At 43.4% G+C, this 13,342-nt stretch overlaps 1 protein-coding gene across 2 annotated transcripts; it reads left to right on the top strand.

Annotated features, from left to right (window-relative positions):
• Window positions 1–276: 276 nt before the first annotated feature.
• SLC25A19 (solute carrier family 25 member 19) lies at window positions 277–11,686 on the top strand. Of its 2 annotated transcripts, none has more exons than XM_007434085.4 (7): window positions 277–382; window positions 727–910; window positions 3,479–3,634; window positions 4,635–4,805; window positions 6,043–6,226; window positions 6,513–6,643; window positions 7,759–11,685. In XM_007434085.4, the coding sequence occupies exons 2-7, from the start codon at window positions 779–781 to the stop codon at window positions 7,942–7,944; spliced, it is 960 nt and encodes a 319-aa protein (XP_007434147.1). In that variant the 5' UTR covers window positions 277–382; window positions 727–778; the 3' UTR covers window positions 7,945–11,685. The 2 variants fall into 2 exon arrangements, with proteins under 2 accessions (XP_007434147.1, XP_025026205.1); XM_025170437.2 differs by having other exon boundaries at window positions 282–382; window positions 700–910; window positions 7,759–11,686.
• The last annotated feature ends 1,656 nt before the right edge of the window (window positions 11,687–13,342 follow it).

The following is a 13,342-nucleotide window of genomic DNA, read 5'->3' as shown; positions in this document are numbered from 1 at the left end:
ACCCGCGGGGTGGCGTCCAGCAGCCCGGAAGGGACCCGTGTTTTAGGTCTCTTTTCGGGTTCTGAGGTTTCTACGGCTGTTTCTTAAGAAATGTATCCTAGGCCACTTAAAATGCGTCCGCATCTGCAAGTTCATCGGAGCCCTCTTTTAGGAAACCTTCCCTCCCCCATTTTCTCCCGCTTTGATCCGCAGGCATAAGCGCGCATCGCGTACCATCGCGGACTACATTTCCCAGAGAGCCCAGCGGCTGTCATCCCAAACGAAAGCCGCGTGAGGCCGTCCTTCAGACCCGCCGCCGGGTCCCCGGGTGGAGCGAGGTTGAGTCGTTGCCAGGCCTGCGATCGGTCGCCGCCTTTCCTTGCCGTGGGAAGCCGCGGTCTGGGTGAGCCTCGCTGGAGCCGAAGGGGGGCCTCGGGGGAGGGTCGCGATGCCGGGGGGAGCAGGGCGGGGAGCTGGGTGGGTGCTGCCGCGCCTGCTTGAAGACAGCCACACATTAGCCGCCGGGCAGGGTTCGGAGGATCCCGGAGGACACGTGCTCAGTCACGGTCACGGCCATGCAGAATCCGCGCGCGGCTCTTCGGTGCTGCGGGGAGTGCACTTTAAACATGTTCAGATGCATTGTCCCCCCCTTGTTTGTAACCCCCCCCCCAAAGTTCTGGGTCTCAGCTGTAGCTGAAACTCTTACGCTTCCGTTCTCAGCCGGACCCCTTCTTTCTTTGCCTCCAGTGTTGGTGCCCGGGGGAGTGGATGGACAGCAAGGTGCGTGGGCCTTGTAGGGATGGTTGGCTATGATCCGGATTCCGAGTGTGTCTCCCTTTCAACTGTGAAGATAGCAGCAGCAGGATCCGCTTCTGGATTGGTCACTCGGGCAATGATCGGCCCCTTTGATGTGCTAAAGATTCGGTTTCAGGTATTACCTTTATGACCCTGGACAAACAAAAGGAACGTGATAAGGAACCTTCCCTTCTTGTGCTAGAAAAGAGCGGGTTTGGCCCTCAGCTTTGCATTTCCAGAGGTTATATAATTGGGGTCCAATTACAGAGGCCACCATTTTTCCCTCAGCTGCCTGCTTAGAGTTTGCATCAAGACAGAAATGCAGCAGAGTATTCCCTCTTGTGAATATATTACTCCTCATTTAAAGGAACCGAAGGTGGTTCTTTAGTTGAAGGCACCGATGCAGCTATCAGGAGCTACCAGTGACGATGGCTGTATGACCTCTGGATTCAGAGGCAGGTGGCTTCCAGGGGGAGGTTATTGGAAGGCAGCCTTCCTATCCTATCTGGCTTGTGAGGTGGGCTTCCACAAGCATCTGAGGGGCCAGGTGGGAAGAGCATCCTGGACTAGAAAGCCTCCGTGTCTGCTCCAGCGTGGCCGCTCCTGTATACAACTCAGCGTAACGGTTTTTCTTAGGCATTGCACCGTCAGCTTTGGCAAAGAAGCCCTGGTGATTACTACTGAGGCCTGTTTGAAGATTTGCTTTTATTCCAGGTTGGGTGTTTACAAATTATTTTGGCCTCTTAAAAAAAATAATGACACCTTTTCTTTCTGCATACTCTGAGCTTTGGGGAAAACGTGTAGTCTAATATATCCCCTTTCTAACTGGCACAACTTTTGGGATGAGCCTTCTGGAATTAGAGGTCAGTGATGTGTGTGTGGCCCTCCAGGGGATGGAAATTTCTAGAGGGCTATGTGGAGGCCTATTCTAAACTAGCAGGGTAATTCTTTATATTTCTCCTGACAAGGTAAATAATGATTATTCCCAGGTAAGTAAGTGTATATAAGGCAACAGCCTAAGATATCTTTTCTCCTTCCCTGACCACAGCTTTGGGGAAGGTACTGTTTGCACAGTATGCAGAATAGGTTGCTATGAAGTGGGAAGAGTGGGAGAACAACTTGTTGGCTCAAAGGCTGCACCAGGCTTTATGCGGCACGGCAAGGGCCACCCAATAAACGTGGCAAGGGCCACTCTTCTTTATTTTGTATTTTAATTGTGCTTATTGTTGTTGTTGTTATGGTTGGTCACACAGTCAGCCAGACGTTTACACTGGATTTGGCATTTTTATCCACCTATCGAGTCCTTCCCAAGGACCTGGGATAGGCCGATGTTGTTGTTTGATGGTGTTAAAGGTATCATCGCAGGAGGAGGAGGAGGAGGAGGAGGATTTTGCATGTGGGTAAAGGCAAAATTACCCCCCTTCCATAAGCTGCAGTTCTTTCATCAATAGAGGGCAGTGACACCAAGACGGTGCTGTATCTCCCTCTAGAGAGCCAGTTTGATGTAGTGGTTAAGGCACTGGGCTAGAAACCAGGAGACTATGAGCCCTAGGCACGAAGCCAGCTGGGTGACTTTGGGCCAGTCAATCTCTCTCAGCCCTAGAAAGAAGGCAAGGGCAAACCACTTCTGAAAATCTTGCCAAGAAAGGGATTTGTCCAGGCAGTCACCGGAACTTGAAGGCACCCCCCCAAAAAAAAAAAATGCTCCCTCTACCAATAAAGAACAAATACTGCAGTCTCTTTTTTGGTCTGTTCAGGAACAAGAGGAAGAGCAAAATTATAATATAATATAATATAATATAATATAATATAATATAATATAATATAATATAATATAATATAATATAATATAATATGGAGCCTACAGCCTCTTTTTGTGTGTGTTTTTGAGACCATGGGGGGGAATAAAGAGGCATATTTTTTTCCTCTTAAAATGCCTCCTAAAACTGGAGAAAAGTAGCCCAATTTGGGGGGAAGTTGTTGTTTTTTAATGAGTTATCCCTTAAATACTTCCAAAATGCAAAAAAAAAAAAAGGCTCAAATTTTCAGCCCCTCCAACTCAGAGGGGCTCTAGGGGCTGCAGAACAAATGCTGGAAGTCTGTATTTTTCAACACTGTTATAACACAAAGACATAAGTTAAGTGGGAACCACTTCCGAGAAGTCTACATGCAGCAATTCTAAAAATAAAATTCAACAATATTCCCATGTAACAGTGAATTTGCCCCATTTGCTGAGGGAAAGGGAATCAGTTTTTCATGTCCTTTTGCAGGGTTGTTATATAGCTTGGCCAGCTGATCTAGCAATATCTTTTCCATCTCATAGCTTTGGTAGCTCAGAGGAAGGGACTGCTTCCCTTTTCTTAGCTGACACATGCAATCTCCAGAAGAATTGCCAAATTCTGTTCGGTTTCCATTGCTGTACAGTGCTTAATAATATAGTAGCTTGAGTTAAAATCTTCTTAATAGGTTTGTATTTTTAGGGCATGATTTTAGCATTAACATTATCTATTTGGATAATGTTTTTTGTCAGGGTGCTGGCCGTACATCAATAAAACTAAACTAAGCTAAAAGCTACTTGCATCTTTAGTAAGAAACCAGCCAGGAGAGCTGATGAGAAATATCATGGCCCTAAGAAGTTTTGGAGTCTTAAGTTCCCCACATAAATATTAGAAACGGGAAGCTTACTCATGCTGTCATTTTTCAGCTCCAGATAGAGCAACTTTCTTCCAAGAATCCGCATGCGAAGTATCATGGCATCTGGCAGGCTGTTGGCAAGATCTTTCAGGAGGAAGGGCCCACCGCCTTTTGGAAAGGCCATGTCCCTGCTCAACTTCTCTCCATCACCTATGGGGCTGTCCAGGTGAGAATCAAACTATATTTTATCTCTTTGGCCTGAAAGTTGCCCCTTTTCCTGACTTCCAGAATAACTCTCTTTAGCTGCTTTTCTCGGGTTTCTTTTCAAAGATTGATTTTACTTTTTTGAGAATATGACACAGTCGGGTTGTTAACATGGAATGGTATGATTCTGGGACTAAAGATTCATCCTTAGCAAAACCTGGGATTTCCTCTTAAGTTTTCTTCGTGTACTTTCTGTTCAAGTACTGAGTTAATGTAACTAATTTTCAATATCAGTTAATTCAAAATCTCCATGCTTGCACAAGAGTAATTCCCTATTTTCTTTTATCCAGTGTGGCCTTTACACTCTGTCAAAGCCTCTCTTAGAGCCCAAGAAACTCTTTGCTCTGTTTTCTCTGATTTTACTTTCCTGCTACAACTTTTCATGCCAGATCCTGCAAAGCAGAATGGAGAACAGAATCACTCTTCTGTTGATTTTTGCAGAATGAGGAGAAGAAGTACATTAGCTACTTCTTCTTGTTTTGATTATTTAATCTACCTTGAATTCAGTTTGTAAACTGATGTAATTCTGAGCAGTCTAAGTCATTCCTTCTCAGGTGTTGGGTATGCTCACCTAGTATGCTAACTCAGGATTAGCTGAGGCAGGGTTTACTCAGTTATTAGGGTTCAGATAACATATTAAACCATAAACTAACTAGATTAACTAGATTCACTCAACACACTGAGCCATAAATTACCCAATTGTTCTTTGAGCTGGCATGCTGTGTGCAGTCAGCTGTACTGATGCTTATAGACTTACAGAGACACCCACCATCCTAAATAAATGAAATAAGTGGAAAGATGAATCAGTGTCTTAACTAATTACATCAGAGATGCAAAATCTGAACTTTTGGGCAACATGTATTAACAGAAATTACTCTTTAAAAAATGTCCTTGTGTGATCACTGGCTCTCCAAACCATTTATGTACATTTCTGGTTGTTTGTTTTGGTTTTCCTCTACAAGTTTGTCAGCTTTGAATTTCTGACGAAGCTGGTGCACCATGGCACATCTTACGATGCTCGTGACTTCACTGTGCACTTTATCTGTGGCGGTCTGTCTGCTTGTGCTGCTACTATGACAGTTCAGCCTCTTGACACACTGCGCACCCGTTTGGCTGCCCAAGGGGAGCCGAAGGTAAGAGATGGGTGAAAGATTTCCCACCCCCAGTACTTCTAGATTAGTTCTGCTCCTGCCAGCTGGGGAACATTCTGGTTCCTTACTTACACCGACAGTATTTATTTATGACCTGACAGAGAAATAACTGAGAGAGTCCCAAAGGACAGTATAGGGACGAGTGAGGGAAAGACTTTAATAAACAGCTGTATCTTGACAAAAGCTATAAACCTGATAGGGAAACAACCTGACAAATAGGCAACCACCATCCATCATGGTTTACATTATGCAGGAATCAGATCAACATGACTTGTTTACCAAAGCAGAGTTATTTTGGCTTAATATGATGTTTGAATCCAGCCATTTTAGTGTGCAGTATTGAGGTGCAAAGCGGGAGAGGTGCTTCAGGTCCAGGGTGGTCATGCTCCCTTTACCTGTCAGCAGCTCTGTAAAGAAGCTGCACCTTTTTCTGGTCTGTCACTGTAGCTGCACAGGCCCAGGAAAATGTGTGTTTTGAGTTAAGAAGCTCCTCATTCTAATGTATGTTAAAATTTCCTGTTGCCTGTATAAACAATCTTTGCTTCTCCTACACAAATTGGAATTCTGTGCTCAGAAATCCTTCTTTCTCTCACACAGAAAAATTAAGATTATGCATTCAGAATAAGCTATGCAAATCATTATGCAGACAGGCATTGTAGAAATGTGCCTATATTGCATAATAAATAATTATGCCTCACAATACTCTGTTGAGAAGGTAGCTGTGTGTGAGAGGGACAAAGGGTAGCATGATGATTGTAAGATCATGACGAAAAGGCACAGGGCCTTTGCTGCCAGAGGCCTATGCCTTGGCACATGAGTGAAGAGTTTCCCTGACATCAGTCTTTAGGAAATCTGTAAAGACGTTTCACTCTCTCTCACCAAGCTTTTAACTGGTTAGCTGTTTTAGTAATAATTTTATTGTGATGTGTTTTTAAAGTTTTATATTCTGTTTTTTTTTTAATTCTTAGCCATCTTGAGTGCTCGTCAGAGCAGAAAGGTGAATAATAATAACAACAACAACAACAATAATAATAATAATAATAATCCTAGAAGTGTTAAGGGATAGGTAGATAGCCAGTTCAGGCATCTGTGCAGGAGCTGTGCTCCTTAATGATTTTTGACAGCATAGCTGAAATCTGACTTCTATACTGAGAGCAAAATCTGAGCCTCTGTTGCATGGATCAGTCAAGGAAAGATGCTCGTCCTCAAATTGTTTTAGATTTACAGGAACCTCCGCCATGCTGTGGTTAGCATGTACCAGAAGGAAGGCCTGCTGACTTTCTATAGGGGGCTGAGCCCAACCATCATTGCCATTGTTCCTTATGCCGGCTTCCAGTTTTCCTTCTATAGTTTCCTGAAGAGGGTATACAACTGGTTTGCTCCAAGCGAAGAGATGAAGAAAGGTTTGTGCCAGCAGTGGGGATGGGGCTGGGCCAAGGAAAAGGGGCAGGTGAACTCTCGGCATTACTGCAAGGCTTGGAAAGGACCCCTGCCTCAAGGTTGGAAATCGGTGGGTGGCAAAAGTGCTTTGTCAGTAAGTCTTAAGAACCCTTTGGGAGCCTTTCATAAAGGTGATCCTACCCCCATGACTCACCTCTCTCCCGCGTTTACCAGTCAAGGGCTTTGAAGGGCAGGACTGGAGTTAATTTTGGGGTGCTTCCCTCCACTTCTAACCTCTTGGTTTTTCAGGTAATGTTAAAAACTTAGTGTGCGGCAGCTGTGCTGGAGTCCTCAGCAAAACCCTGACTTATCCCTTTGACCTGTTCAAGAAGCGTCTGCAAGTGGGTGGCTTTGAGCAAGCCCGGGCACCCTTTGGGCAGGTGAGAGGGGGTTCAGCTTGTGGAGCTCTTTCTTGTCCCCTCCCTCGCCTTCTCTTTTTTGTATGCCACATATATCAGGCAGGATGTTAGCCGTGTGGTAGGATACGGGTGCTGAAACAATCCTTTTATGCAAGCCTTTAAACAATATCTAAATGAGGGGTCCTGCAACATTAGGGCAATTTTCTGCCTCACCTGCTATCCTCCCCTTATTTTGAAGTAATCAAAGACATTACTAGAAGTACTTTCTGCCTGCCACTGAGAGAACTGCAAATTCTCCAGTGATGCTGTAGCTTTAGATACTCCAAATGTATGCTGAATGCCTTGTTTTTAAAGAAGCCATTGCACTTTCTCCCTCCCTCCCTCCCTCCCTCCCTCCCTCGCTGTTTCTCTCCAGATGTGAGCCTGGAGCTGATGCTTTCCCTCCTCCCCTTCTTTCCTATTTCATGCAAAAGGTTGGCAGTTTATCACATTGTGTTCTTGCTCAGCTCATGGTTGAATAAATTATGGTTTGTGCAAACCACAGTTGTACATAATTTGACAAAACAGAAACTACTTTGTTACACACAGTGTCTAGTAGTTTTAAACCTTCTGTGCAAAGAAGAGAAGAAGTGGAAGTAGGAGCACCTGAACCCAAGGCTCCCCACATCTTGTTCATGTAATAACAAGGCACAACTTAGAGTTACATCTAATTGTGCCCCATTGTTCACCCTTCTTCTTTCAAGGTATTCAGCATATACCCCCTTCACAATAAAGCTGTGTTATAAGTGCTTGTGCTGAGTTTCCTTTTTGTTCATATTTATCCAACTAGCTGGTTTGTGGTGGCTGTTTTCGACATTTCAGTCCTAAATCTCAATAGTTCTTAAGCATAGTATTTCTGCTTTTTTTTCTCACTTTCTGTCTGGAGACCAGTATGTATAATCGGGCTATGCAGAGCTTCAGGTTTGACTTCCGTGTGGGAGCACCAACATAGCACTTCTCGGCAACACTGAAAGCAGCCACGGCTTTTTCCTGAGATTACATGAGACTGAATCCAACATGCTGCATGCACCTAACAGAGAAGACTTTGTACCCGGGCTGAATCTGTGCTCTTGCTCACTCACTTCTTATGTCTGCAGGTTCGAACATACACTAGCATCATGGACTGTGCCCGACAGATAGTCCTGGATGAGGGAGCCAGAGGATTCTTCAAGGGCCTCTCCCCAAGCTTGTTGAAGGCTGCTTTCTCGACAGGCTTCACCTTTTTCTGGTATGAGCTCTTCTGCAGTCTTCTGCAAACCATGCAAGATTCCCGTGGTTCCTAGAAGCAAGAAGGTTAATGTAAGCAAGAGCTGCTGACTGCCTCCAGTGGATGTTCCTGGATTGTAATTCTGTCAGCTGCAGTCGTCCTTGTTGGGCATTGGGGGGTGAGGCAGAGCGTATGGGATTGTAGAGTGGAGACAACTGACTCTTTGCCCAAGCCCAGGATGCACATCACTGATGGGTTTGGTTCAAAACAGAAGCACTGGCCCACCTCAACACTTGCTCAGGCTGCCTCTTTAGTTCGCAGCTGCAGCATTAGTGTTTCTTGATGAGGTTTCACCACCAAAGCCTCTGAAGATCAATCAGTGGAGAGTTTCTTTACTCTGTGTTGCAAAGGTGTGTCTACTCTTTCTATTGTTTCATAACAGAGGATTTGAATCAGACCCCAGCTAACCTGCCAAAATCCCTTTTTGCGACCCTGGAAACTAGCCACCCTTCAAATGAACCATGTATTGACTGGTGGATGGCTAGACTCCTGCTGCGTGGCCATTTTGCAAGGACTGGCATTGAGTAATGCTGATGGGACATTTGCTTCATAGACAACTACCTGCCTTGGCCATTCAGCCCAGACAGCGGAAGTCTACAGCTGGGATTTTACCAGGTCATCCCCCGTATCTGTCCTTGCCTCTTGGATGAGGTTCTTGCAGGCCTTGTGATTTCACAGTGTTTCGTTAGTGATTGTGTGAAAATTGTCTGTTGACAAAAAACAAAACAGAGTAGAGGAAGCTCTGCATAGCTTTCCCTCCTGTGCTAGCAGTGCCGTTAGTGCTTGTAGTTCCTCTTGCCCTACCCCTACACAAGCATAGTTTGCTGTTTCTCCAAGCTAAAAATACAAAGAGAGCAAGCATACAATGGGCCTATAAATTAGGCACTTAGATTTGTGCACTATCAACTTCTCCCTTCTTACTAAAACACATATACTGGATCTAAATTCTTAAGTTGTCATCTTAAACTTTCCTTTTTGGATCAAAATGAAAAAAGAGCGTTGACTATACAGTTATTCAGTTTTATTTTGTGAGAAGATATATCTTTTAAATTATTATTTTTATGATTTTTCTCAAATAATGTTATCCCATGATGGCTTTTTTTTTTTTCAAGAAAAAGCTTCTGGAATAACAGTTAATACTTTTTTGCAGCAAACTCTTAACATATAGGGAAAAAAGAGTTGAAGAGCACCATTTGCCTGGCTGAATTTGGCCAGTTCTCTATATGAAGAACACTACAAAGAAAATTAAATGGTTGGGACAATCTTGTCCAAGTTTACTCAGAAATAAATCCCACTATGTACATTTAGAATTGCAGCCTTAAAATAGCCCCATTTTCCAAGTCGTTGATAAATTTCTCAATTTTCTGGTAGATGATCTGTACTTTTGTTAAAAGGATAATAGTAATTGGACATATACGTTTGCTTTAAGACTTTGTCCTCATAAACTGAATATTCTTATACTAATTCACTTTTGCCTGATATAAGATATACAAGAGTTGTCACAGTTCCAGCTTCAGACTAAGGGAAGAAGCTGATTCCCTGCTCCCTGCCCGAGACTTCTAGGCACTTATCTGTAAAATGTAATATAAAAGCATACAAATAATTTGGGAGAAAATATATTTATTTATGTATTTAGATATTTTTATACTCTATAAACTTTGCATGATCTCTGGGGAAAGCAGTGACTGTAACCTCACAAGATGAGATGGCTGAGTTGAGAACCAATAGAAATCACCAAACTTCTTACAACAACCAAGTTGATTTTCCGTCCTGTGACCTCCCTCCAGCATGGGACAATCCACGTTCAGACACTGCTAAGTTGAAGGTATTGTAGTAGTACACAAAAACACTCCAGTTTGCCATATACCAGATAGATATAAGCAAAGCTTCTAAAAAGAGAGAGATTTAAAAATAAAGAGCATTTGTTTCGAGCAGTATCTGCAAAGACTTTTTATAAAACCTCCAGTACTAGCAGGGTGGATTTTAATTCTTTAGGTTTCAAATCATGCTGAATTGGTAGAACCAGAGCCATTTTTGTTAGGGAGCACAGAAACTGCAAACAGGAAAGTTTCAGTCACTTTCTGCTGCTTACCTGCAGGGTCAGGTTGTTTCTTGTACACTTATCTGTATTTATTTTCATAAGTGCTGTGAAAGTCACATTCCAGCTACATTGCATACCATTGGAGGAGCCCTGGTTTGTGCAATCGTTGCCTTATGTACCTTACGAACAAAGGTTGCTTGTATTTCTCTGAAATGTTTGTTTTGGACAGGTGAGTTCTCTTCTCAAACTGCTTATATGCTTTTCCTTCTTTTGGTGTCAAAGATTGGAACTGACAATTGATTCAAATTCTTTCTAATATGCACTTAGGGTAGGCTCCTTTGTCAGAAGGCAAATGACAGGCTCACCAAAAATGCAGCAACAACTGTCTTCAACTAACAATGTTTTTAATTATTATTTTATTTATCAAGTTTTGAGGCCGCCTGACTCCTTGATGACTCCAGGCAACTTACAGATAAAAAGACAATAAATATATAAAAGAACACTACTGACTAGAATAGTGTTTTTCAACCCTGGCAACTTTAAGATGTGTGGACTTTAACTCCCAGAATTCCCTAGCCAGCATGCTCCCAGAATTCTCCCCTGGCATGCTGGCTGGGGAATTATGGGAGTTGAAGTCCACACATCTTAAAATTGTCAAGGTTGAGAAACACTGGACCAGAAGAATGGAACACCAGTTATAAACCAACCATAACTAAAGGGGGTTCCACAATCACCCTGCCCCAAAGGCCTCTTCTTGTGTCTTTCCCCACATATAGAAGTATTAGCTCTTGAAAGTAAGGATAGTACATGTTCTCCAACTCCCCACAGTCAGGAACAACCTGCCTTTCTATCAGAATTTGCACTGTTAAGCATGCAAACTAGCATGCAAGCCTGAAGTGACAGCAATCCAAATAGAGAAGGAGCCCTTGATATTTTTAGTCTCCAAATATCAGCTAGATTAAACATTTACCTTTCAGTTATCCTCTATCCTTTAGTGCCTCCTGCAATCTGCTTCCTCAAATATATTAATATTAAAATGTGCCTTATGACAGTGCCAAAATCAGCGTGTGCTTTAACACCCCAGTGTTTACAGGATGGTCTAACATCAGTAGGTTAGCAGTCTCTCCCCACACCTCCAGAATTGCTAATGGTTATTTCAGTTGGGCACCTGTACTGATGAGAACTCCTGCTGGAACAGAGTTGTACTCCTAGTAGTCTAATGATCTTAGTTGACATCTAGGATTGTGCAAGGTTTCAGATTCCATTACTGAAATTTTTATTCGCTCCCTGCAGTTACATGAATGCTTAATCTATAGCACTGTATCTGTATTTTTCATATAAAGAGCTCATTTTCGTGGCTAAGACTTACAAGAGTTTGGACCACCCAGTTTTTTTAGCCTATGGAACATGTGTTTATCTTGAAAGAAAAATAATATATATATTTAACATAAATGTGTCTGTAGATTACTTTTTTCTTTTTGCAATAGCCACTCCTCTTTTCTTCTGAGAATCCAATGGAGAAGCAGCATGTAAACATCCTTTTTCACTTCACTGCACCCAAGCAATACCTAGGAAGGATTTGGTCTCGTGTGTGGAAAAGGCAGCTGATATTTTGAAGGAAAGGCTTTGTTAATGATTTTTATAAACAGTGCCCTCAGTGGCTAGTTATTGTACTTGGGAATCTGCTACTAATAAAAAGGTCTTGTTCGAGCGCCTGCAGGCTGTGGAAACCTGGAGGGGAGGAAGAGGCCAAGTTCAACCCTGACAAGACTGGGTGGCTGTGGGTTTTTGCATGTCCCCCAGGGCCAGGGATCTTTTATCTTTAGTCCTGAACTGGGTTGCACTTTCTTGTTCAGGCTGTGTGCACAGCTTAGGGGTTCTTCTTGGACTCACAGCTCCTGCTCAAGAAACAGGTGCCAGCTGTGGCTGAGAAGCCTTCACACAAATCCATCTTGTGCACCAGTTGCACCCCTCTCTGGACCAGGGGGCTTTTTAGAAAGCCACTCATGCTTTAGTCACATGAGCTGTTGCAATGTGCTGTACGTGGAGCTGCCACTCAGCTGCAGCTGGATCTGGATGCAGTAGCATATGGGCAATTATGGGCATGCCATGTCTTGCTCACATAACACCTTTGCTCCACGAGCTGCACTGGTTATCGGTAGGTTTTCAGGTGCAGTTCAAGGTGTTGGTTATTACTTTTAAAGCCCTATGCTTAGGTCCAGGTTACCTGAGGGACTGTCTCATCCCCATTACACCAACCCGTCCCACTCAGTCAGGCAGAGAGGGCATGTTGTGGATCCTGTCAGCAAGGGAATGTTGGTTGGCGGGGCCCAGGAAGAGAGTCCTCTCTGCCTTTGCCCTCACCCTTTGGAATATTTCCCCCCCAGAGGTGTGGCAGGCCCCTACCCTCCCGGCTTTCTGAAAAGGTTTAATGCCAGAGCCAGTGGGCATGGGTGATATGGGCTCTCCCTGACCCTGGGAGTGATGAACCCCCTGATGATGCTCCCTGGAATTACCAACTCTGCATCCTCTTAGAACCTATTTATTTTTAGGATTGTTTTTATGTTGTATTTTAATTAATTTTATTAATTAATTAAACTGCCCAGAGTTGTTTCATGAGATGGGTGGTGACAAATTGGATGGATGGAAGGAAGGAAGGAAGGAAGGAAGGAAGGAAGGAAGGAAGGAAGGAAGGAAGGAAGGAAGGAAGGAAGGAAGGAAGGAAGGAAGGATCTGGTTATCTGAAGGACTGTCTCTCCTCCATGGTTTCTGCCCAGCCAGTACAATTGGGCAGAGTGGGCATGTTCCAGACCCCTTCTGTTAATCATTGCCATCTGATGAGACCTAGGAAGCTTTCTCTGTTACAGAACCTGTCCTTTGGAATGCCATCCCCCTGTGATTAATCTCCCACTCCCATCCAATTATATTTTAAAGAGCATTCAAAACTTGACTCTTCCCCCAACCCTGGAGTTAGAGGGGGCAATGGCGTCTGTGTATTTTACTGTTCAGAATGATGGTTTCCTTCCAGGTGTTTTGCCATTTTTATTTGAGTTTTATTACTGTTGTTATGGTACCTTTCCCAGAGTTATAGAATTGGGCCATCTTAAATATTTACTTAAATAAATACCTTGTCTAACTGGACAGTAATGATCAAGTTATAGATTGATTAGAAAAAAGGCTCTGCTTTCAAGTCTTCAATGGATGTTCAGAATCAGCAGGTGATTTTTTTCCTGAAGTATGGATAATGGCCTCATTGGGGTTGCACATTCGGTTGCTGTTCAAACACAGGCACAGAGAATGGTGATATGTGACTTCATTTCATTCATTCCAAAATGTACAATATCAGTCACAAGAGGTGGCACTGCTAAATGCA

This window comes from Python bivittatus, unplaced genomic scaffold (assembly GCF_059951505.1).
Source record: "Python bivittatus isolate LINGU-HERP-01145 unplaced genomic scaffold, Pbiv_v1 ctg000080_np1212, whole genome shotgun sequence".
In the NCBI taxonomy this organism is placed as follows: Eukaryota; Metazoa; Chordata; class Lepidosauria; order Squamata; family Pythonidae; genus Python; species Python bivittatus.
The sequence above is the reverse complement of the archived record's forward strand: the minus strand, read 5'-3'. Positions and strand labels throughout refer to the sequence as shown.